The sequence below is a fragment of the Heterodontus francisci genome, chromosome 10 (genome assembly GCF_036365525.1).
Source record: "Heterodontus francisci isolate sHetFra1 chromosome 10, sHetFra1.hap1, whole genome shotgun sequence".
Lineage (NCBI taxonomy): Eukaryota > Metazoa > Chordata > Chondrichthyes > Heterodontiformes > Heterodontidae > Heterodontus > Heterodontus francisci.
Genome location: NC_090380.1, coordinates 12,117,199 through 12,141,729, shown reverse-complemented (window position 1 = coordinate 12,141,729; position 24,531 = coordinate 12,117,199). Strand labels below are relative to the sequence as shown.

The 24,531-nt window shown below is 41.2% G+C and overlaps 1 protein-coding gene across 1 annotated transcript; it reads right to left on the bottom strand.

Moving 5' to 3' along the window:
- Positions 1-1,784: 1,784 nt before the first annotated feature.
- On the bottom strand, positions 1,785-24,067 carry vegfd (vascular endothelial growth factor D). Its single transcript, XM_068039840.1, has 7 exons — positions 23,359-24,067; positions 15,762-15,954; positions 15,470-15,660; positions 6,601-6,743; positions 5,163-5,257; positions 4,920-5,061; positions 1,785-1,994 (listed from the first exon to the last, which is right to left on the bottom strand). The coding sequence occupies exons 1-7, from the start codon at positions 23,449-23,451 to the stop codon at positions 1,892-1,894; spliced, it is 960 nt and encodes a 319-aa protein (XP_067895941.1). The 5' UTR covers positions 23,452-24,067; the 3' UTR covers positions 1,785-1,891.
- Positions 24,068-24,531: the final 464 nt, after the last annotated feature.

Sequence of the window (24,531 nt, the reverse complement as noted above, 5' to 3'; positions counted from 1 at the left end):
AAAGGTTTAGGGAGGGAATTCCAGAGCTTAGGATGCAGGCAGCTGAAGGCACAGTATCCAGTAGTGGAGCAATTAAAATCAGTTTTGCAAGGGACCAACTGTAAAGTAGTCACACAATTATATCCTTACCAGGCCTGTAATATTCCCCTGTCCTTACCTGAGAGTGGTATTTTGCACACAACAAGATCCTACAGCTAGTAACATTTTATGCAAATATTGATCTAATGTACAACAACAACTTGCATTTATATTTGCTTCTCTAAAGTAGTAAATGCCCCAAGGCTCTTCACAGGAGCGTAATCAGACAAGATTTGACATTGAGCCACATGGGGATGGTTGTTTTTAAGGAGCGTCTTCAAGGAGAAGAAAGAGATGGAGAGGTTTAGGGAGGGAATTTTAGAGATTGGGGTCTAGGCAGCTGAAGGCACAGCCACCAGTGTGTAAGTGATTAAAATCAGGAATGCTCAATGGATCAGAATTAGAGGCGTGCGGAGATTTCTGAGAGTTTCGGGGTTGGAGGAGATTACAGACACAGCGAGGGACTTGGCCAGGACAGATTTGAAAACAGAAGGGACTTCTGTTCCAACAAGGATGAGAATTTTTAAAATGAGGCATTGCTGGACTGGGCACCAATGTAGGTCAGCGAGCAATGGGTGAACAGAACTTAGTGCAAGATCGGATCCGGGCAGCAGAGTTTTGGATGAACTCGGGTTTATGGAGGTGGCAAGGTGGGAGGCTGGCCAGTATTGGATTAGTTGAGTCTAGACATAATAAAAGCATGGATGAGGGTTTCAGCAACAGATGAGTTCAGGTAGGGGTAGAGACAGGTGATGTTACAGTGGTAAAGGAGACAGTTTTGGTGATGGTATGCATATGGATTAAATAGTTCTATTTAGGTATTGATAGACAAATTTGAATTTTAAAACAGGCTCTTCTCAGTCTAAAGTTGTTTCAGTGAACTCAAGTGTAGCCTGATCTCAGCCATGCTATCAAGCATTGGTGTCAATCAGGCTGAACTTCCTGTGAAGGATAGAAGTGTGATTGAAAGTGATCCATCCATTTTCCAATTATGTATAAAAATTTAATATTTTTAAAAAATTGGTATAAATTTGCTGTTAGGCCCAGGGACTGGAATTATTAAAATTAAAGTGACTGTTAAGGGTTTATTTGTCGAAGCTTGAGGGATCGTAGGTGAAGTGTCAATATTTGAGAGTGTTGTCTATCAGTGGCAAATCTAATTAAGCCATTTAGGGGAAGGTTATGATTGGAGACATGCTTTCCTTGTGAAGTCAAGGCTCCTATATGGTCTTTTACATCAACATTCTTACGTAGAACTTGTCTTCCGCTACAATCTTCAAGCTTTCAAACTGAAGAGTGATGTCAGTTAATCCTGAGTTACCTCACTTGTGTCACTTCTTTCACCCTTGGTGCTATTCTGCAGTATGAACTTTGGCCTTTCTTCTTACATTCTCAAGAAGCAGAAATAGCCCAACTCTGAATGCCTCTTTTCAGAATAGCATTGACAGAGGAATAGGTTGCCAGTGCACTTGCTTGGCTGGGCATTGGAATGGGGTTGATGCAAAAGGAGAGGAAAATAAATGGGACAAGTATAATGGAAGAGAGAATTGCACATTGAGTGTTAGGATGCTGCAATGCATTCTGCATTTTGACCAGTTATTTAACAGAACTTTTACAGTCATTTATTACATATAAATATGCACCTCCCATTCTGGAAATGATCGACATAAGACTTCAGTTACTGCTAAGTGGTTTAATATTTTACGTAATTCCACAGTATCAATAATTTAAAACAAGGCCAGAAATATAGAAGTAGCACTTTTATTAAAGTCAATAACCATGATTGTCAGTCGCCTTCCCTCTGTAAACTACGTCAATGTTTGTTCTTCCACACACACTGACAATGCTTATCGTTGAAGACCATCCCCACAGCGCAGGATCTGCTGTGGTATAGGCAGGCAGGTCTGTCTACACAACTGTAACAAGAACAAAGACAGAATAGCTTTAAAAAGGTGTCAATGTTCTTCAGGGACAGATACTGATTGATATAGGGTTGAGGTGTGGAAGGAGGATATGACTGGAGAGTGATAGAGAGAAGTGATCAGAAATGTCCTTATCTGTGATTGACACAATGGGGAGTAGCAAGGCCACATGAGATGGCAAGGTCTTGGGCTGGGGCGTTTACATGGAGGGAGAGATTTAGGGAGGATAAGAGGGCAGTGAACTCAGAGGAGAGAGCATGATGAATTGAGATGGAAGTTGAAATCACTGAGAATGAAAAGTCGCTGGGTGCAGAGGCTGAGAGAGGAAAGCAGTGAAGATATCTTAGTGAGAAACTTTTTGTCATGCTTGGGTGTGATAGAGAACAAAGATTTTAAATGAGATTACCCAGCAAAAGAAAGTTACATGCCATGCTATTGTTTTATCTGAAATGATCAATTGAAATTTTACCCAGTGACAATGTGGATTTATAATAAAAGGTTTAAACTAAGTATTACAAAAGACCTGAGGAATGTTAATCATGTATTGCTTTTTTGCTTCATTCTTATATTATACAGCTTGTTTGTGCAAAGCAATTTAAGCTTTGCACCAAAAGAGTGTAGTATATTTAGGGTGTAAAGTTGCTTCCCCACCAAGCAGTGTTTCCCCTGCATTGAGCACCCCCTCCCCCCCGCCAATGTGATAGGATTTATCTGCCAGCCAGCTGCTTACTGAAGCCAGGAGCTTTTCTGCTACCAGAAACCATTGAGCTGCAGTGGGAGGCCCATTTGGCACCAGCAAAGTATTGACAAGGCCTGATCGTGTACGTGGGTCAGCCTCTCAACTCTGCATTGTGCTGTGTTGTGGGCATACACTGTTAATATGACTGTTTGGTGGCCAAAGTGCAACTCTTGCCATATCTTAAAATAGTTACTGTACTGTCTTGCTGGCCCAGTGATGTTATCTAATGAGTAGGTAAGCCATACCACCTAGGACTCCCAAATCTGATCTGTATGGTGTTTTGCCTTAGCTGATCCCTGTAATGGCGGCAGTATGCATCCTGCATTTGGCATTAATATGTTTAGATTAGGTAGGAGAAAATCAGCTCGAAATCCCTCTCCCGATTGCGATAGGGGAGAGGCTGCTTGAAGTATCAAGAATGGCAGTCGAAGGCTTGGAGAAGGTTTTCTGGTAATTTCTGTGCAACATGACGGCGGGGAAACAGATTAAAGTAAAACTAGGAATGTGCACTTTGAGGTAATCATTGTAGCAGTTATGGTATCCAATAGGAATATGCCCCATCCATTTTGCTGCTTTACACAAATCAAAAAAGTCCCAGAAAGTATGTGAAGATTTTCATTGAAAGACAAGATTTTTCCAAATTTTCTAATATTGCTGGACAATATTAGCAGCTGACCACTTAACATTTTCATATGATATTCCTGTGTTTATTTTAATGGAGGAGGTCTGCTGTTTAAAATAAACTTGCTAATGCTCCCTTTAGAAGAGTGAACAATAACGTCTGAAGTTTTGTCACAGGAAAATACATATAGACCAGAAAGTCACAGCAGCAATTTTCATTTAAGGTCTGACAGAGCTATAGCCTGACAGTGGTCTGCAGCACCAAGCTGTATTTAACTCCGCTCAATGAGCTAAAGGCTCTTTCCTTATTCCACAGTCTTGTGTAATCTTGCACTGTTCGGACTGCTAGTGTTTAGAACTGGAAAATAGGTCAAATCAAAGTTGGCCAGGTAGAGTAAGGTTGGGTTGTGTCCTGTGTCCAGTAGGTATGGCTGAGCCATCCAATACAGTGTTACGAAAGTGCCTCTGTTTTGTTAAATATATTTTTTGAGGATTCATTTTTGAAAGATTGAAGAAATGTTAAACTTTGGGCATTTCAAAGGAGGTTATGGAAAGGCCACTTGACTTTGAAAAACAGTCCCTGAAAATGTTTTTTAAAAGGGGCACTGAGAGGTCTTGTGAGGAAAACAAGCCTTTCTGGTAAACCACCTGACTTCCAGCTCAATAAACAACAGAGAACTTTGGACACCTGGAGAAATTATTTACACAGAACTGACAGGTCAAGATTGATGGAGGTCAAAAGGTTGACCTCCTGTCGTCAGTTTTGTTTTTGAATTGTTTTGAGTTGGGGTTCAACTGTATAAAGAGGAAAAGAAGTTCCAAGGAGAAAGAGAACTTTGAAGGAGAGAAGAGAATTCCCAAGGAAGAAGACCACAACCCAACTCAGCTTTCCAGCAGTCCTGAGAAGTCCACTGTGTCAACTGATCTCATCTCCTGTCTTTGAAGAAAAACCTGCTAAATTAATTCTAAACATTGCCTGAAAAGAACAGTTTTAAAAGATCCCAGTGACCCATCTATATGTACTCGGAGGCCAGACTGTATGCCAGTTTTGGAACATAACATATCTCATCTGCTGTTTCTTCAAGAATGAGCAAGTATTCAGGCCAAGTTTTATTTGTCAGTAATGAAGCTCTAAAAACAAAAATCCCTTTATTTTCCCAGTTAACCGGTGTATATATGTGTGAGTGTGAGGGGCTAAGGTAAAAAAGGGAACGTTAATATTTTAATCTGTGTGTTTATGCTTTAATTCATTATGGTTAAGACTTGAGTTTTATAATAAGCTGATAATGTTGTTATTAAAGAAACCTGGTTAGTGTGTTTTATTCCGGGAAAAATAGAGTATATGATTGACCATAGTGGTAAGTGGGAACATTTAAATATATGTTGTGACCTGTGGAGAACTGGGACTAAAATTAACAGTGCACTTCTCTCACCTCAGTCGTAACAACAGGATATTACAGGATATAAAATGGAGGATTCAAATAATCGTTGCCAATATAGTGACAGTTTACTTTTCTCAGAGTATGCCACATTAACTCAATTATCATCAGTGTTCCTACCTGCAGGAATCTGGATCAAATGCTTTCTGTTTCTGTGAGCATGTTTCATGATTTTCCATGTTCCTGCAAACACAGTCACACACATCCTCATTGAACTCCATATAGGGTCCACAGATGGCCAGTTCTGCAATGGGAGAAAGCTCTGGACAGAAAAGAAACACATTTTAGAGAGTGCAGCACATATCTATTTATTTTGTAATGTATGAAATCTGAAACAAATTTTTAAAATAGGGAGTTCGTCACCATCTTCTCTTTGAACTGAGGAGGTCACACAGTGGCATTTCTGCTTATCCCATACCAGTCCCCTGGAGCAGTGATGAATCTCATCATGCAGACAGCTGGAAGTCACAGCAACAGCCTGTTAGTCCTGTTGTCCCTGCTGTTAAATTTACATTGGTGTATATTCTCTACAACATATAACCCCTAAATTAACCAAATACAACATGTCCTATTTGTTATAATGTTCCTCTGTAGAAGGCACAGCTTATCAAAAGCAAACAGCTACATGTCATATTAAAGTGCTTGTTGAAGGATACAGTTTATGTATTCCAAACATAAATTACGATTCTACAATTTTTTTTTGATCAGTCGAGAATTATTACCTTAATTTTAGGATTTTTTGGAATCTGTCTTGGTATCTGCTGCACTGAAACTGCACATTCTAGGACTATGGGAAAACGTGTTTTGGCTTCTTTGCCCACATGGCACATTGGTGGAGCTTCTTTTCATAGCCAACGAATTACTTCTCAATTGTAGGCACTGTTATTTTGTAGGCATAAATGGGAGCTAATTTATGTACAGCGGGGTCCCAGAAATAGAGCTGTTTTGAATAAACAATCTGTTTGGTTGGTGTTGGATCAACGATGAATGTTATCCAGCACACCTGCAGAAATCACCTGAAGAGCAAAACCATCTTTTGCGTCCAGCTGCAGAGGCAGACAAGATCTCAGTTTAATGCTCCCTCCGAAAGGCAACACCTCCAACAGTGCAGTGCTGCTTCACAGCTGGACTGAAGTATCAGCTAGATTCTGTGCTCAAGTGCTGGAGTGGGACTCGTATCCACACCACCTTTTGACTCAAAGTTGAGTCTTACCATTCAACCAGACTGATACTTTGGGATGTAAGGTATTATGGAGTCAGACATACTGGACAGCTGTGTTCACTGGTGTCCAAATGCCATTTTACTTTGTGTTTTTAAACAGCCTTTGCTGAAGTTCTGATGAAAGGTCACAGACCAGAAATGCTAACTCTGTTTCTTTCTCCAGACCTGCTGAATATTTCCAGTATTTTTTGATTTTATTTTCTAACACTAAAACCGTTTTGAAAGTTTGCTTTGTATCGGCTGCAGTCACGCCATAGCCAGTGGAATCTGAATAGTGTGAAGCTATCTGCTGCATGTGCTTGGCAAGGTGGTGTTCTGCCAGATTACTGACTTCATTATACTTTAGGTTTGGTGCTTTTCTGATCATGAAGACCTGACTCAGATTGGGAATTTAAAGTACGTGGAATTTCGCAGGAGAACCCACATTCTAACACTTGCAAAATAGTTTCATTTTTATGTTTTCAAATGAAACGAAAGTGCAGCCTTGGAGTGGTGTTTGGTTCAATTCCACACTGGCTATTGCATTTCCAACAGTGATTTTATCAGAAATATCACTAGGTGCGAGGGGATTTCATTTACCTGTACTCATCATGGGTGAGGATTGACCTTCGAATGATGGAGTATGCATGTCGACTGGAGATGCATTTACAAGAAGTGTGATTCGCAATTCTGACAGTCAAGAGCTCTGGTATATTGGTCAGGGGAATAGTAATCTCAAAGAGCTAGAAATACAAGTGAAACATTAGTGATGCAATTTCAATACTCATTCTTGTTTTAAACTAATAATCTGAAGTGGCGACGTTTTTTTCTCCAAACTCCCTCCCTTCCTTTATTACAGGTGGAAACGTGGTTGAAACTCTGCAATATTAATAACAAAATCCTGTGTCTGCTATTTTAATGAAGGGATTAATTTAGAAATGGGTTAACACCTTTGTTAAGTTAATAGACACATGATGTTCATACAAATCCATTAAGAGTTGTTAATATGATTGATTGTGTGATCTCAAATTAAAAGTTGACACTACCGGGTCTAACTGCAGTTGAACAAGAACATGCAACATTCTGCTGCTCTGTTAATAAGCCCATCTTATCAGCTGGAAATAAATGTTGCAAGGCAAAACAAGCTCAGTTTATAATGCAGTGGAGAAATCTACAATTGGAACTCTGACATTGCACGCTTTCTCGGTCCTCCATATTTTCCCTTCCAAATAGAGTTTGGGCCTTTGCTAGGTTTCTGTGAAGAAGACAGGATAAAATTACTGGTCTTGGAACTTCGGGATCCCTGCAGTACCACCAATAGTGCAGGACTTCTGGACACCAACATCACACGCAGCAATCCCCGTCCCAAATACTAGGGGCAGGGTCATTTAAATAGTTGAGGTTGGTGTCTGCACCTTTATGGACAATAGAGGAATCTACCCGGACTGGAGTGAGGAAGATTGGAGCGGCATCTTGCTGCTTTGATGGTGGAGCCAAAGGAAAAAGGTATTTTCTTTTTCCCTGAAGATAAAAATGTTCAGCTATTTAAAGGTAATTGATCAACTTAGGATCTTTGAATAGTCCAGTGTTGATCAGTATGAGATCTCAGCAGGTATAGGTCCCGCTGGGAGTATGGAGAGCATAATGGGTGGAATTTCTGCAGTTGTTCAGGAAGTCCCTTAGACACCTCCCAAAAGGAACCTTTGAACATGGGAGGAGACTAATAGAAGACTCATCATCTCCCCTCAGACTAGATTTGAAATGGGGTGAGAAACATTACAGATTTCAGTTGAGCTCCAATTTCTGCCCTCCAACGCTACCAGTGTTTCAGACACTGTCCTTCTGTAATCCTTTCTGCAACACATCACACAAATCAGCTATTTATTAAATCAAGATATTTTTGATATCTATATTGATATTGCCATCATTCAATCATTCTCTTGTATCCATTCTGCAACATGTAACTTTAACTTTGTCACTCCTTTGAAAACTGCTGTTCTATAGAAGTGACAATTATTTATAATTCCAGACTGGTTGGTCTACTGCATTTATTTTCCATAACTTTTCCGTTAGTCCTTTAAAATTACTGAACATGCTTAAAGTGGCACTGAGAAAGTTGTAAAAATCCACTTAGTAGCTTTATATTGTTCCACCATAGAAACATAGAAAATAGGAGCAGGAATAGGCCATTCAGCCCTTCAAGCCTGCTCCACCATTCATTATGATCCTGGCTGATCATCCAACTCAGTAGCCTGTTCCCGCTTTCGCCCCATATCTTTTGTTCCCTTTAAATCCAAGAGCTATATCTAACTCCTTCTTGAAAACATACAATGTTTTGGCCTCAACTGCTTTCTATGGTAGCAAATTCCACAGGCTCACCACTCTCTGGGTGAAGAAATTTCTCCTCATCTCAGTCCTGAAAGGTTTACCCCGTATCCTTAGACTATGACCCCTGGTTCTGGACTCCCCCACCATCGGGAACATCCTTCCTGCATCGACTCTGTCAAGTCCTGTTAGAATTTTATATGTTTCTATGAGATCCCCCCCTCACTCTTCTGAATTCCAGCAAATATAATCCTAACCGACTCAATCTCTCCTCACATGTCAGTCCCACCATCTCAGGAATCAGTCTGGTAAACCTTCGCTGCACTCCCTCTATAGCAAGAACATCCTTCCTCAGATAAGGAGACCAAAGCTGCACGCAATATTCCAGGGTGGCCTCACCTAGGCCCTGTATAATTGCAGCAAGACATCCCTGCTCCCGTACTCGAATCCTCTTGCTATGAAGGCCAACATACCATTTGCCTTTTTACTGCCTGTTGCACCTGCATGCTTACCTTCAGCGACTGGTGTATGAGAACACCGAGGTCACGCTGCATATTCCCCTCTCTCAGTTTATAGCTGTTCAGATAATAATCTGCCTTCCTGTTTTTGCTACCAAAGTGGATAACCTCACATTTATCCACATTATACTGCATCTGCCATGCATTTTGCCCACTCACTCAACTTGTCCAAATCACCCTGAAGCCTCTCTGCATCCTCCTCTCAACTCACCCTCCCACCCAGTTTTGTGTCATCTGCAAATTTGGAGATATTACATTTAGTTTCCTCTTCTAAATCATTAATATATATTGTGAATAACTGGGGTCCTAGCACTGATCTCTGCGGTACCCCACCAGTCACTGCCTGCCATTCGGAAAAAGACCCGTTTATCCCTACTCTTCATTTCCTGTCCACCAACCAATTTTCTATCCATCGTAATACACTACCCCCAATCCCATGTGCTTTAATTTTACACTCTAATCTCTCAAGTGGGACTTTGTCGAAAGCCTTCTGAAAGTCCAAATAAACCACATCCACTGGCTGTCCCTCATCAACTCTACTAGTTACATCCTCGAAGAATTCTAGTAGAATGTCAAGCATGATTTCCCTTTCGTAAATCCATGCTGATTCTGCCCGATTCTACCACTGTTCTCCAAGTGCTCTGCTATAAAATCTTCGATAATGGACTCTAGAATTTTCCCCACTACCGACGCCAGGCTGACTGGTCTATAATTCCCTGTTTTCTCTCTAGCTGCCTTTTTAAATAGCGGGGTTACATTAGCTACCCTCCAATCTGTCGGAACTGTTCCAGAGTCTGGCACTGGCACTTTTGCCACTGGCACAAATGTCTGCATTTAACATCATTATCCTTTGTTAAGTACTCGATAATGTTTTGCTGAATTTTGGCTCATATAAGTTCTTATTTTCCCAGTGTTACATTCTACCCAGATTACACCCTGGTTGTTCCTCCCACTACTGCAGTGTTGCAAGTTGAATTCTCAGTGACAGAGTAATGCAGAGAATATTGGCCCAGATTTTGTTGGAGTAGGGCATCTTGCTGCATATGCCATCAGTTAGACTTTTTCCATCAACCTTCAGCTCAAAAATGTTTTGTTGGAGGTGCAAGCAGATACCAAGGGGATTAACCTTACCTCCTTAACCATTGAGACTTAAGGATCGTGAAAGAAACAGGACCAAGAGAAGAGAAGGTGGGATTGTTCTCCTTAGAGAGATTTGCTGGTGGTGTTCAAGATCATGGGGAATCTAGACAGAGTAGACAGAAACTATTCCCATTGGTGGAAGGGTCGAGAACCAGAGGACACTGATTTAAAGTGATTGGCAAAAGGCAACATGAGGAAAAGCTTTTTTACGCAGCAAGTGGTCAGAATTGGGAATGCACTGCCTGAAAGGGTGATGGAGGCAGATTCAACCATAGCTTTCAAAACGGAATTGGATAAGCACCTGAAGGGAAAAAACATTGCAAAACTACAGGGTAGTGGGACCAGCTAAATTGCTGTTATAGAGAGCTGGTATGGGCTCGATGGGCAGAAAGGCCTCCTGTGATGCAACCATTTCTATGATTCGACAGCGGCGAAAGAAATAATGGCTGAAGTTTATAAGGCCTCCAGCATTGGGGGTCGTGGCTGGGGGGCCTGGATAATTCTTCCAGGAGAGGCCCGCCATGACCCCCGATGCCGAGGAGACCCCGTCGCATTTTGCTGGTGGCGGCGAGGCCTCGGTGCAGCCCCCAACCCCCACCCCACCATTAGTGGCGGGGCCTTCATTTTAATATTATAATTAAGGTAAAATCATTCAAATTAGCCTACCTTGTTCTGGCAGCCGTCCCATGCGATAATGCAGCCGTCGGCCGCAACTCTCGTGCCTTCAGAACTCCATTCAGAGTTCAGAGGCGGGACACTGGTGGGGAGGAGGGAGGAGTGAACTTATCAGGGCAGGAATGGGGAAGCGGGGAAAACATTTTTGATTGGCTGTGGGGATAGTGGGAAGGGGTTGAAAGGCTAACATGACAAGATTGGGGTGGGAATAAAGTTAATGTTCGTGATATAGGCCAATAAAAAAAATGGAGGGGGGGTTGGGAAAGGACATCCAGCTTTTAATTTTTTTTAAAGAAAATCCACTGTAATGTCACTTTCAAAATGCAATTTTTTTCTGTGTCATCAGGGGTGGCTGCTCATAAATTTCAGCCCAAGGTGAATTAGTCAAATTAGGTACAGAAATGGAAGTAAAGGAGATTAAATTGAGAGAGGAAAAGAAGAAAAAATTAAGAGAAAATTTTAAAATGTAAATTTAAATAAAAAATCTCCAACAACAATTTATGAACTGTGGGAATGAAACTCCACTGTTTCAATTGTTCTCTTTCTGGGCCGGAGAGGTAGAGTGGCATTGAAAGCATAAATCTCATCATTAAAAAGGTTAAGTATCAGCGCTAACATTCCGCCATGAGTTTCATTGCCAATAAGTGGAACAGGAACAGGAGTAGGCCATTCAGCCCCTCAGGCATGATCTGCCATTCGATTAGATCATGGCTGATCTGTATCTTAACTCCAACTACCTGCCTTGGGCCTGCAACCCTTAGAATAGGCATTTGTGCATAATAAAATCAATCATTCAGTTATGAAATTTTTAACAAACCTAGCCTCAACAACATTTTTTGGGGGGACAGAGTTCCAGGCATCCACTACCCTTTGTGTATGGAAGTGCTTCCTGACATCACCCCTGAATGGCTTAACTCTAATTTTAAGGTTTAAGGCCTTTGTTCTTGACTCACCCACCAGAGAAAATACTTTATATACCCTATAAATTCCTTTAATCATCTTAAACACCTCAATTATGGGCGGCACAGTGGCGCAGTGGTTAGCACCGCAGCCTCACAGCTCCAGGGACCCGGGTTCGATTCTGGGTACTGCCTGTGCGGAGTTTGCAAGTTCTCCCTGTGTCTGCGTGGGTTTCCTCCGGGTGCTCCGGTTTCCTCCCACATGCCAAAGACTTGCAGGTTGATAGGTTAATTGGCCATTATAAATTGCCCCTAGTATAGGTAGGTGGTAGGGAAATATATATAGGGACAGGTGGGGATGTGATAGGAATATGGGATTAGTGTAGGATTAGTATAAATGGGTGGTTGATGGTCGGCACAGACTCGCTGGGCCGAAGGGCCTGTTTCAGTGCTGTATCTCTAAACATAAACATAAACATAAACAATTAAGTCACCCCTTTATCTTCTATACTTAAAACTTTAAGGTTCAAGCTTAGTCTATGCAACCTGTCCTCATAACTCGATAACACAGTGGCGCAGTGGTTAGCACCGCAGCCTCACAGCTCCAGCGACCCGGGTTCAATTCTGAGTACTGCCTGTGTGGAGTTTGCAAGTTCTCCCTGTGTCTGCGTGGGTTTCCTCTGGGTGCTCCGGTTTCCTCCCACATGCCAAAGACTTGCAGGTTGATAGGTTAATTGGCCATTATAAATTGCCCCTAGTATAGGTAGGTGGTAGGGGAAATATAGGGACAGGTGGGGATGTGGTAGGAATATGGAATTAGTGTAGGATTAGTATAAATGGGTGGTTGATGGTCGGCGCAGACTCGGTGGGCCGAAGGGCCTGTTTCAGTGCTGTATCTCTAAACTAAACTAAACCATGGTATAACTCTGGTGAATCTGCTGCATCCCCGCCGAGGTCAGTTTATCCTTCCCAAGGTGTGGTGCCCAGAATTGAATGCAGAACTTCAAATGTGGTCTAAACAGAGCTGTATCAAACTGTAAAATAATTTTCACCCTTTGTATTCTGGTCTTGAGATAAAAGTTAACATTCCAATAGCCTTTTTAATTGTTTTTGTACCTGTCCACTAGCTTTAGTGATTTTTGTACTTGGATCCATAAATTTCTCTGTTCCTCCACAGTTCCAAGCTTCTCAAAAATTAGAAAATGCACTGATATATCTTTATTAGGTCCGAAGTAGATGACCTCACACTTCCCCATGTTGAACTCCATCTGCCAGACTTTTCCCCACTCACTTAATTTACCAATATTCCTTTGCCCTTTACATTATTTACTGTGGCACCTAACTTAGTGTCATCAGCTAACTTGAATATACAACTCTCTATTCCTTTATCTAAGTCATTTAGAAATATAGTGAAAAGCTGAGCACCAGCACAGATCCCTGGAGGACACCACCAGTCACATTCTGACAATTAGAGTACGTACCCATTATCCCTACTCTGCCTGCTCCCTCCTACCTAATTTGCTACTTGTGTCAAGAGGTCGTTTCCAATTCTATGTGCTCCATTAACAGTCTCTTATGTGGAACCTTATCAAATGTCATCTTGAAGTCCATATAAATAACATCCATAGACATTCCCTTATCTACTATGTTAGTGACCTCAAAAAATTCAGCTAGGTTAGTTAGACTTGTCTTACCCTTTATAAATTGACGCTAACTCTCGCTGATCAGTTCTTCTTTGCCCAAGTTCTCAGTCACTCTGCCTCTAATAACAGATCCTAGTAACTTCCCTATACCAGATGTTGGCTAATGGGTCTATAATTTCCTAGCTTAGCTCTCTTACCATTCTTAAAATATTGAATGACATTGAGATTTTCCAATTCAGAGGGTCAATTCCTTAATCGATGAAGATGATGACTAACACATTTACAGTTTCCTCACACACTTCTCTTAATACCCTGGGGTGGAAACCATAAGATCCTAGAGATTTAGCTATCTTTAATCTAATTACTTTCTCCTGTACTAGATTTTACTTATATTAAATCTAGTAAGTTCCTCCCATTGATTTATTTTTAGTTTTTCTTGTACCTCTGGTACCTTATCCTCATCCGCTATTGTGAAGACCAATACAAAGCAAGGATTCAGTGAGTTTGCCATTTTCTGATTTTCAATTACAATACCATTCAGCTGCAAATGCAGTAATTTTTGAAACTCATAGGGAGGTTGAGGATGAGCTGCCATTTTCACGAGGCTAATTGAAGAGCGATGCACCTCACATTGCATCTGTTCCTTGCCACATGTTGGATGAGTTGCACTCTAATATTAAACGATGAGTGCCATTAAACCCATCATTATTATGAACATAGGTAGAGATCCCTTTTTTTGTTACCAAAGCTGCTCTGTAGTCTCTGTACACAGTAAGTAAATCCATACACTTCTAAACAAATCAAATTTCTTCCCTACTTGTCCAGCTGAGGTGGGAAAATCTGTGAGATAGTCTAGTTGTTCCAATCCACTCAACCTCTTCCACTACTGAGGCTATCCCTGCGAATGGTCTCATTTATAAGGAAAATAAAGGTTACTTGAACCAACAGTTGTCTGCACATGTGTATCTAATCAAAACTATCATGTTCTGCTGAACTTTCTTCGCTTGTCCTCCTAAATTCCAAATATAACATCAGCATGTCCTTCCTTCTCTGTCTTCTCTCTTTAGTGGGATCTAGACTCAATGCACTTACTGACTTATTTTTTACCTTATCTTTTTGACCATGATGGTTGTTTGTATTATAGCCATGATCCTTCACCTTGGGCTCTCAATAGAAAATATTTCTTTATTTGGGCAAAGTTGCAGTGAAAATAATTGACATAGGAGCCCAGTTGTTATAACCTGTACTACATCCTTCATTGTATCAATGATCTTCCACAGTGACATCTTTCAATGTGGTATGTGTTAACACCAACTATTGATTTGGCTATGTTTCATAACATTTTGAAAGCAAACTTATTTGGCTACTTAAAGTTTAGCATCTCTTGAACTGAGTTTATGCAAATAGAAATTTAAACAATAAAACTAATGGAAGATCAGATACACATTGAGGCTAAACAGTTTTAATTATTTGTTAAATAAGTGTATTTAAAGTCTCAGTGGCCTAAGGATTCAAATTTCAAATGAGCCCAAATATGGACCTTACTGGTTGTGGTTTAGATGAGACAACAATGAGTAAATGAGAGACAGATACAAAAGAAGACAGGCAGCTTGACTGGCTAGAGACCAAGTCCTTTTTGCTGCTGCTCTCAGTTTTGGCCGACCTTCATGATTACAACACAGGCAATTTAAACATTAAAATAAAAGCAAAATACTGCAGATGCTGGAAATCTGAAATAAAAACAAGAAGTGCTGGAAATACTCAGCAGCTCTTGCAGCATCTGTGGAGCGAGAAGCAAAGTTAACATTTCAGGTCAGGGACCTTTCATCAGTTCTGAAATGTTAACTTTGCTTCTCTCCCCACAGATGCTGCCAGACCTGCTGAGTATTTTCCAGCACTTTTTTGTTTTTATTATGGAAGTATTCATTAATGGTTGCATTTATAGCACCACTGGCAAAACTGGCAACATAATTGAATGTGCTGAAGCCTTGGAATGTGAGACCCATCTAGTAAGCAGTTTAAGATTATAAAGATTGCAGTAATAATCAACCAATTAAACATTGAGGCATCATTCTGACCATTCATCAATGAGAAGATTATCCATGTGGAATGAAATTATTAACTGAAAAGTACCAAGAAGGCTCATTTTGAAGAATAGTCCAGTTTTCATGCACTAAAGGTAACCAACTAACTTTCCAGTGTAAACAAGATTTACAATCTTAAAAAAATAAAATAAACTACACAGGCAACCCAAAGATGTAGCAGCCACCTCTTTGCGGATGTAGGAAGTGCTGATGTTCTTGCAGACCAGACTCTCTTCATTGCAGCATCCACCACACCGAAATACCGACACACACGGAGGTTTGAAGAATGTATTGGTGCTTCTTCCAAGTTCCTTCGCAACATCAACACAGGATTCCCTGGGGACACATTGAGTTTTCTGCCATTCATCATCGATGGCTACATCAAAAACAGAGAAGATATGCTCTAAATTAAACTTCCCATGTTTACTGTAAATATATGAAGAATAAAGGAAGAGGTTTGGAAATAAATAAGCTTACACTTGAGAGTTTCTGCATCATAGTATGGAGAAGCGAACCTGGTTGATCGTGATCGTGTGTCAAAGCCGGTGAGATATTTTAATTTTTGACGGCATTTCCACCGTTTCCAATCTGATGAGTTAATAACTGACAGTAATTCCCTCACATTGGAAGCAGCTCTGATTTGTTGCTCTAAACTCGCTCTCCTCTGCTTCTGAAAGGGAAAAGAACCAGAAACGTAACAGAGTGAAAGAGGGTTGTTCATTCAGCAATATATCCCACTGACTCAGCTTTAAAACCTTTTTGCTGAATGCTTATCTCACGGTAAAACTAAATAAATATGTTCATTGATGAAAACATACTCCTATTTACAAGTCTCTTTTTGCTCAGTAAGGTTATGCAGGGAGTGGCTGATCTATACAGGCTGGCAAAACCTGATTTGAATTTGCTTATTCAGATGAAGTAGCACCTGCAATGCTAGAATTGGGTTCAGAACAAATATGTTCCCACTAAGAAAAAGGGTGAAACTCCCTTGGATATCAATCGGCATACAGAGCAGGATAAGGCATGGTCTGATGCCAGGAGCTCAATATTGCAGAAAACCTGGATGAGTATAGAAAGAGCAGGATGAAATTATAAAGGAAATTAGGAAAGCAAAGAGGTAATGAAAAATATTGGCAAGTAAAATCAAGGAAAACCCAAGATGTTTTATAAATATATGAAGAGCAAAAGAATAACCAAAGAAAAGAGTAGAGCTAATTAGAGACTGAAAAGGTAACTTGTGAGTGCAGGAGGAACACATGGGCATGGTTCTTCATGAATACTTTGTGTTTGTTTTCACAAACTGCGGCACAGTGGCGCAGTGGTTAGCACTGCAGCCTCACAGCTCCAGGGACCCGGGTTCGATTCTCGGTACTGCCTGTGCGGAGTTTGCAAGTTCTCCCTGTGTCTGCGTGGGTTTCCTCCGGGTGCTCCGGTTTCCTCCCACATGCCAAAGACTTGCAGGTTGATAGGTTAATTGGCCATTATAAATTGCCCCTGGTATAGGTAGGTGGTAGGGAAATATATAGGGACAGGTGGGAATGTGGTAGGAATATGGGATTAGTGTAGGATTAGTATAAATGGGTGGTTGATGGTCGGCACAGACTCGATGGGCCGAAGGGCCTGTTTCAGTGCTGTATCTCTAAAACTAAAAACTAAAATGGGGACAAAGCAGACATTGTAGTTAAGGAGGAGGAGTGTGAAATGTTGGATGGAATAAAGATAAGGACAAAATGTCAAGGCATTTAGCATCTTTGAAAGTGGATAAATCATCAAGCCTGGATGAAATGTTTCCCAGTTTGCTAAGGGAAGCAAGGGAAGAAATAATGGAGGCTCTGACCATCATTTTCCAATCCTCTATCGCTACAGGCTTGATGCCAGAGGACTGCTAATGTACTGTTGCTTAAAAAAGGAGGAAGGGATAAACTAAGTAATTACGGGTCAGTCAACCGAACCTCAGTAGTGAGCAAATTATTGGAAAAAATTCTAAGGGACAGTATAAATCATTTAGAAAGGCATGGATTAATCAAGGATTATCAGCATGGATTGTTAAGGAAAGGTCACGTCTGACTAACTTGACTGAATCTTTTGAGAAAGTAACACGGAGTGTCGATGGTAGCATGTTTGATGTAGTCTACATGGATTTTAGCAAGGCTTTTGACATGGTCCCACAAAGCAGACTGGTCAGAAAAGGAAAAGCCCATGCAATCCAAGGCAAAGTGGCAAGTTAGATCCAAAATTGACTCAGTGGCAGGAAGCAAAGTGTTATGGTCAGTGGGTCTTTTTGTTACTAGAACGCTTTTTCCAGTGAGACTCTGCAGTGCTCAGTATTGGGTCTCTTGCTTTTGGCAGTATATATCAATGATTTATACTTAAATGTAGGGTGCATGATTAAGAAGTTTGCAGATGATACAAAAACTGACCATGTAGTTGATAGTGAGGAAGCAAGCTGTAAACTGCAGGAAGATATCAATGGACTGGTCAGGTGGGCAGAAAAGTGGTCAATGGCATTCAATCCTGAGAAGTGTAATTAATGCAATTGGGGAGGAGCTAGAGTATTGCATACAGTTCTGGTCACTGTATTACAGGAAGAATGTGATCACACTAGAGAGGATACCGAAGAGATTTATGAGGATGTTGCCAGGAATGGAGAATTTTAGCTATTAAGAAGCGGGGGTTGTTTTCTTTGGAACAGAGGAGGCTAAGTGGTGATATAATTGATGTGTATAAAATTATGAGCGGCCTAGATAGAGTGGATAGGAAGAACCTATTTCCCTTAGAAGAGAGGTCTATAACCAAGGTGCACAGATTGAAAGTAATTGGTGGAAGGATTAGAAGGGAGTTGAGGAGTCATTTTCTTCACCCAGAGCGTGTTGGAGGTCTGAACTCATTACATGAAAGGGTGGGAGATGCAGAAACCCTCAACACATTTTAAAAGTGCTTGGTTATGCACTTGAAGTGATGTAGCCTACAGGGCTAGGGACCAAGAGCTGGAAAGTGGGATTAGGCTGGATAACTCTTTTTCGGTCCTTACAGACATGATGGATCGAATGACCTCCTTCTGTGCCATAAATTTTCTATGATTCTACGTTCTGTGGTGGCTCTTTCTACTGCTTTAACACCAAGCATGATTACATTTGTGTGTTTGCCTTTAACGGGTGTGTGAGGCCCAAAACCTTAATCCAAGGTTTATGTTAATGTGTGCTAAATGGGAATATTCCCAAAAGGAATTTTAGGAATGTAGGGAAAATGAAACAATGCTCTGTTACTGCCAATGTACAGGATGACTGCACGTTAATACACGCTCAGCACAAGTGTTGGCTCTAATGCAGCTGTGATCTTTCACCTCCACTGCAGTAGCAGGCTCCCTCTTCCTCAGGAAATTTGCCATTTGGGAAGGCTAGGATTGTTTTACTAGCACAGTAGTTCTGGTGTGAGGGGGAAGGTCAGAATCACACTGTGTGGAATTCAGGAAATCTGTTGAAATTGTTGTCACAGACAGCAGAGGGCAACATTGAATGGCAGTTGTGCAGACTTCAAACTTTCATTACAAGTCTAGTGAAATGCACAATTACTGAATTAATTTTTGCTGAATATCACCCATATGAACTTTGTAATATGGTGATTTTTGTTATTTATTTAAGCATATATTTTTGTGATCCAAAAACACAGAAGATTCGCATCAGTCTCACTTTCTCATTATATCAAGGTGAGTGATATTGGAGTCTAGTCCGTCTTTAAACTGTACCCTAACTGGATGACTAGAACAGAATGCTTCAAACTTAGTGCAGGACGCAGGAATCTCAAAGGCTTGGTCAAATTCGCAAGTGGAGATTAAAGTTAAATCAGATTCCCATGAAATATCCAGAGGGTGCAGTGGATTTACACACTACTCTTTCACATAGACAACATCAGTTTGAATTCAAACAGGACTGAAGGGATGAAAGAATCTGCTCTCTGCTGGTTGTAAGGGATCTAAGTGAAGGATCACATGTGTAGAACTAGAGCTACAACATTGTAGCCCTATCATTTGGGCAATCTTAACCTGCAACCCAAAGGTGACTATAACCCACAACAAACTTGTAACTAATGTTAGAATCAATAGCATTTTTAAATATGCCAATTGTTACCACATATTCAGCTCCAATCACTTTCAAATTGTCACTTTGTAACCTGAACGTAAGCTGGTCCAGTGATAACAAGAATCCATTCTAATATAATGCAAAGTTCCTCTGGGAAACATTCAACATGAGGACTATTACAATAAAAATCACTAAAATAAGCCAGTCCCTTTTTGTCTGAGCACAGGTTCATTGTATTGATTTTATTGCTGTTTTACTGAGAAACGTAATACCTGACAACAAAGCATAGCTGCAACAATTTGGATTTATAAGGTGTCTTTAATGTAGTAAAATATCCCAAGGCACTTAACAGGAGCATTATCAAACAGGATTTGTCACGCTGCCACATAAGGAGATATTAGGGCAGGTGACCAAAAACTTGATCAAAGAATTAAGTTTGAAGGAGTGTCTTCAAGGAGGAAAACAAGGTAAAGAAGTGAAGAGCTAAGGGAGGGAATTCCAGATCTTAGGGCCTTGGCAACTGTAGTGTATTGAAGTAACTGAGCATTTTGTATACTGACTACTTGCTGTGAGTCTACGTGTTGTCTCACTCAGTGAGATACACAACAGCAGCCAATGGTTGAATGATTAAAATCAGGGATACTGATGAGTCCAGAATAAGATAAGCACAGATGTCTTGAAGGATTGTGGGGCTGGAAAAGATTAAGAGATAGGGGAGGGGTGAGGCCATGGAGAAATTTGAAAACCAGGATGAAAATTTTAAAATCGAGGCATTGCTTAACTGGGAGCCAATGTAGATCAGTGAACGCAGTGGTGGTATTGAAATGGGCAGAAGAGTTTTGGATGACCTCGAGTTTATGGAGGATAGAATGTGGGAGGCTGATCAGGACTGCATTGAAATAGTCATGACTGGAGGTAACAAAGGCATGAATAAAGATTTCTGCAGCAGATGAGCTGAGGCAGGGGCGAAGTCAAGAATACTATGATGTGGAAGTACTTGGTCTTAGTGACTACATGGATATATGGACAAAAGCCTGGCTGGCTTTCCTTTTGGTGGAGAGTAATGAATTTCTATCACACTAAAATATCTTAACCCCATTTTCAGCATTTTTCTTCACAGCTTGTATTTTTCTGATGGAAATTCAGCATTCCTTTGGCCATTTCTTGGTTCTCAGTGGCGGGGCAAAATGGGTGGCAAGTGTAGGGCAGACAACATCCACTTTTATAAAACCTTTCATGTGACAAAATATCCCAAGTCACTTCAGAGGAAAGTTGGGATCTGGGCAGGAAGAGGGGTGATATTAAGTTTTATGGTCAAATTCATGATGGCAGGAGAAGGAGTTTAGGATGCAAATTCTAGAGTGTAGGGAATGATGGCTGAAGACAGGAGCAGAGGACAGGGACACATGGGAAAGCAGTGTCAGAAGACTGGAGGAAGCGTGCGGGGCATAGGATTAGATAAAATTAAAGGAAGGATTTGGAAATGAGGATGAGGATGTCATAGTCAACATGCAGAATACAGAGAACACAATGGATTGTATTGGACAATAATAAAAGAAAGAACTTGCATTTCTATAGCACCGTTCACCACCTCAGGACATCCCAAACTGCTTCACAGCCAATGGACTACTTTTGAACTGTGATCACTTTCGTAATGTAAACGCAGCAGCCAATTTGTGCACAGCAAGGTGCTGCAAATAGCCATGACCACAACATCTGTTTGATTGGCAATGTTGGTTGCAGGATAAATATTGTCCAGGACACCAGGATAACTCTAAAATAAAGGCAAAATACTGTGGATGCTGGAAATCTGAAATAAAAACAAGAAATGACGGAACCACTCAGCAGGTCTGGCAGCATCTGTGGAAAGCATTTGAGTTCCGAAGAAGGGTCACTGACCCGAAACGTTAACTCTGCTTCTCTTTCCACAGATGCTGCCAGGTCTGCTGAGTGGTTCCAGCATTTCTTGTTTTTACACCAGGATAACTCCCCTGCTATCCTTCAAATCGCATTTGAGCCCTATGTCCACCTGAATAGTTTTATATCTCATCCAAAAAATGGCACCTCTGAAGTGCAGCACTCCCTCAGTGCTGTAATGAAATGTGAGCCTAGATTTTGTACTCAAGTCTTAATTACTCAAGTGTCTAGAGTGGGATTTGAACCGACTATCTCCTGATGTAGAGGAGAAAGTGTAACCCATTGGGCCACAGATGGCACCTAAATAATAAGTATTGAAGCACCTGAAGTTGTTTTTGACCATATACAACTGACTGAACCAGCAAAAGATTTTCTAGTAGTTTTGTATTATCATAGATACAGGTTTGTTTTTAAGCTATAGGGGTGAGTGATTTGCATAGCTAATCAGGCAGTTTGTGATGCATAACTGTACTACGCATAAAATAAATGATGGAAATGCAGGTGCTTAGAAGAATAATCAAGTTCTGTCTCCTAGCACATGGATGACTCCACATAGTGGGCTGGATTTTACTGGGCCCCTGACATTGGGCTCCGTGTTGGGTTGGGGAGGGGAGGGGAGGGGAGGGGGGCAGGCCGGAGGATGTTTCCGGCAGAGGACCAGCATGGAACCCAACGCGGGGAGGGCCAGGCGCAATCCTCCCAGCGGCAGCAAGGCTCCTTGGCGCCCCCACCAACCCGCTGCTGGGCGACGGGACCTGAATTTAAATATTTAAATCAATAAACTGAATACATTTAAATAAACCTAGCTCCAATCTTATGGGCCCACCAAGGCTGGCACTCCTGAACCTTCACTTCCCCATCTGGGGAAAGCTGATGTGACACTGGTGGGGGGGTGGGGAAGTTCAGAGTTTTAGTGCATGGGAGACGGGATCAAATAATTGTAATGAGTGTAGAAGATTGTGGGAAAGGGTGAACTTTAAACTTTGTTGTCTGGGGTGGGAAGGTCAGATTGACAAGGTGTTTTGTGGGGGGGAAGGGAAAATACTTAATGTCATTGGTATTGGGGCTTTTAAATTTAAATTTACCGGCAGAGCTGGCTGCCCTTTAAAAACGGCACCAGCGATTGTGCACAGGCAGTTGACGCCCTTGTTGGCGTTGGACAGCCTGCCCCCTCCACATGATTGGGGAGGTGGGTCGACACGGTATTTAAATGAGTGGGAGCTCGTTGGCAGCAGGCTCTTCAAATCCAGCCCAATGGGTGCAAATATAATGGCAGAGAGAAAAATTTTACTCCACTCATTTCAGAAAAGACAGGATTAAGTACCTTTCATGTGGACTATATATCAAAATATATATTCAAAGATTTGAGTTACTCTTCCTCTATAAACCCAAAAATTCAGAACCGTGAGTTTTCCTTCTCTCCTTCCCGGGGATTTGGCTCCACAGGTCTTGCACAGAGCCATCATTCATGTGTCAACAGACAATTTGGCCATGGCGGGCATTATGAGTGGGCCCAGTCCTACCTTCACCTGATATATACACACTTTGGAATGGTCTCCGTGGATACCTATTGCAAGTGGCAATCCTCAAGAAACTTTCCTCTTCCTAAAGCAATGGCACCGATTGAAGCAGTTTCTCGGCTACCCCGCTGAGTTCACCTAACACAGCACAGGCTGAGGATCCAACCTGTGAACTTTTTTGGTTTGTGTGTATGTTTTCCTCTATTGACTGATGTTAGTGAAAAAAGTCAGCAGAATTATAATGCGGAGAATCCACTTTGTACTCGTATTGACTTTATATAACACCATTATACACACGACAAACTGACCGAACTCTCGGAGGAGACAAGCACCAAATGTAAGGAACAAGACAAATCCGTTTTCTTTCCTTCTATATTACAATAGGAAAGCATCATGTGCATTTCCAAAATAATGAGCCATTTCATTACCTCAGGATTTTAAAATATATGTTTGCGATGATATCACATTCATTGGTAACAGTCCATTTCAGTGAATACACAGTGTTGGAAACATTTGAGTAATTAGCCAGCGGTATATAAACTATAGCAGTTCACCTACCAGTCTGGAGTCATGCTCATAGAAATCTCCTTGTAATAGCTGCAGAAGTGATAAAATGACAACATGTAGGCAAACACCATAAAGCAGGTTCATTCTGATACTTTGATCTGCAGAGTTAAGTGCCGCTGCTGTTTTTTTGATCAGGCTCGATGACTTTACAAAGCAGCACAATCGATCACTGTTCAGTATTACATTGCTTGCTGAGGTATTAGAGATCTTCTCACTTTAAGTCTAATTACTGAAATTGTGTAGCAGTTTGTAAGCATTTCATGATTAGCCAGAAAGGAGATCTTCCACATACTCCAATACCCAACTGTTCCACTGATCCATTGATAAAAGGTTGGATTTAAACATCAAAGTTGATTTTCTTTTCAGATGTAATATAGGAAGCCATGTGCCAAAAGGAAATTCCTAAAAAATATTGTGTATCCCACCATTAGCCATATGAAACAGACGGATGCAGCTCTAATACTGAAGATACTTTGTGAAAGCATTTATTTCTTGTCTTGCTCAAATATCAAGATTTCGATGTATTATCCTTGACAAAGTTATCAAACCAAAGATGACTCCTTCTTTGTTCCCTTCGAAAGCTTTGAGTGGGAGTTTGTATTCAAACAACTGGAGTTCTGGATCGCACAGAGCTGTACTCTAACTTTGTCTCAAATCTTCTGACGCAGGAACTTCATTAGAAACTGCAGCATATGGTTTAAATGGGATCCAGACCTCAGACTGAGCCTGCAGTCAAATCATGGTTGGCTGGATTCCAACTCAAGCCCTTCTCTCCACCACTCCCAAGAGCAGTAATGTTCCAAGAAAATAACCCATACATCACCGCAGTGCTCGACTGCAGGAAGGAACAACACAAACCAAATCCACTGACCCACACATCACCCTAATGCAGTACAGAGACACACAAACCAAATCCACTGACCCACACATCACCCTAATGCAGGACAGAGACACAAACCGAATCCACTGACCCACACTTCACCCGAATGCAGTACAGAGTCACACATCAAATCCACTGACCCACACATCACCCTGATGCAGTACAGAGTCACACATCAAAACCACTGACCCACACATCACCCTAATGCAGTACAGAGTCACACATCAAATCCACTGACCCACACATCACCCTAATGCAGTACAGAGTCACACAAACCAAATCCA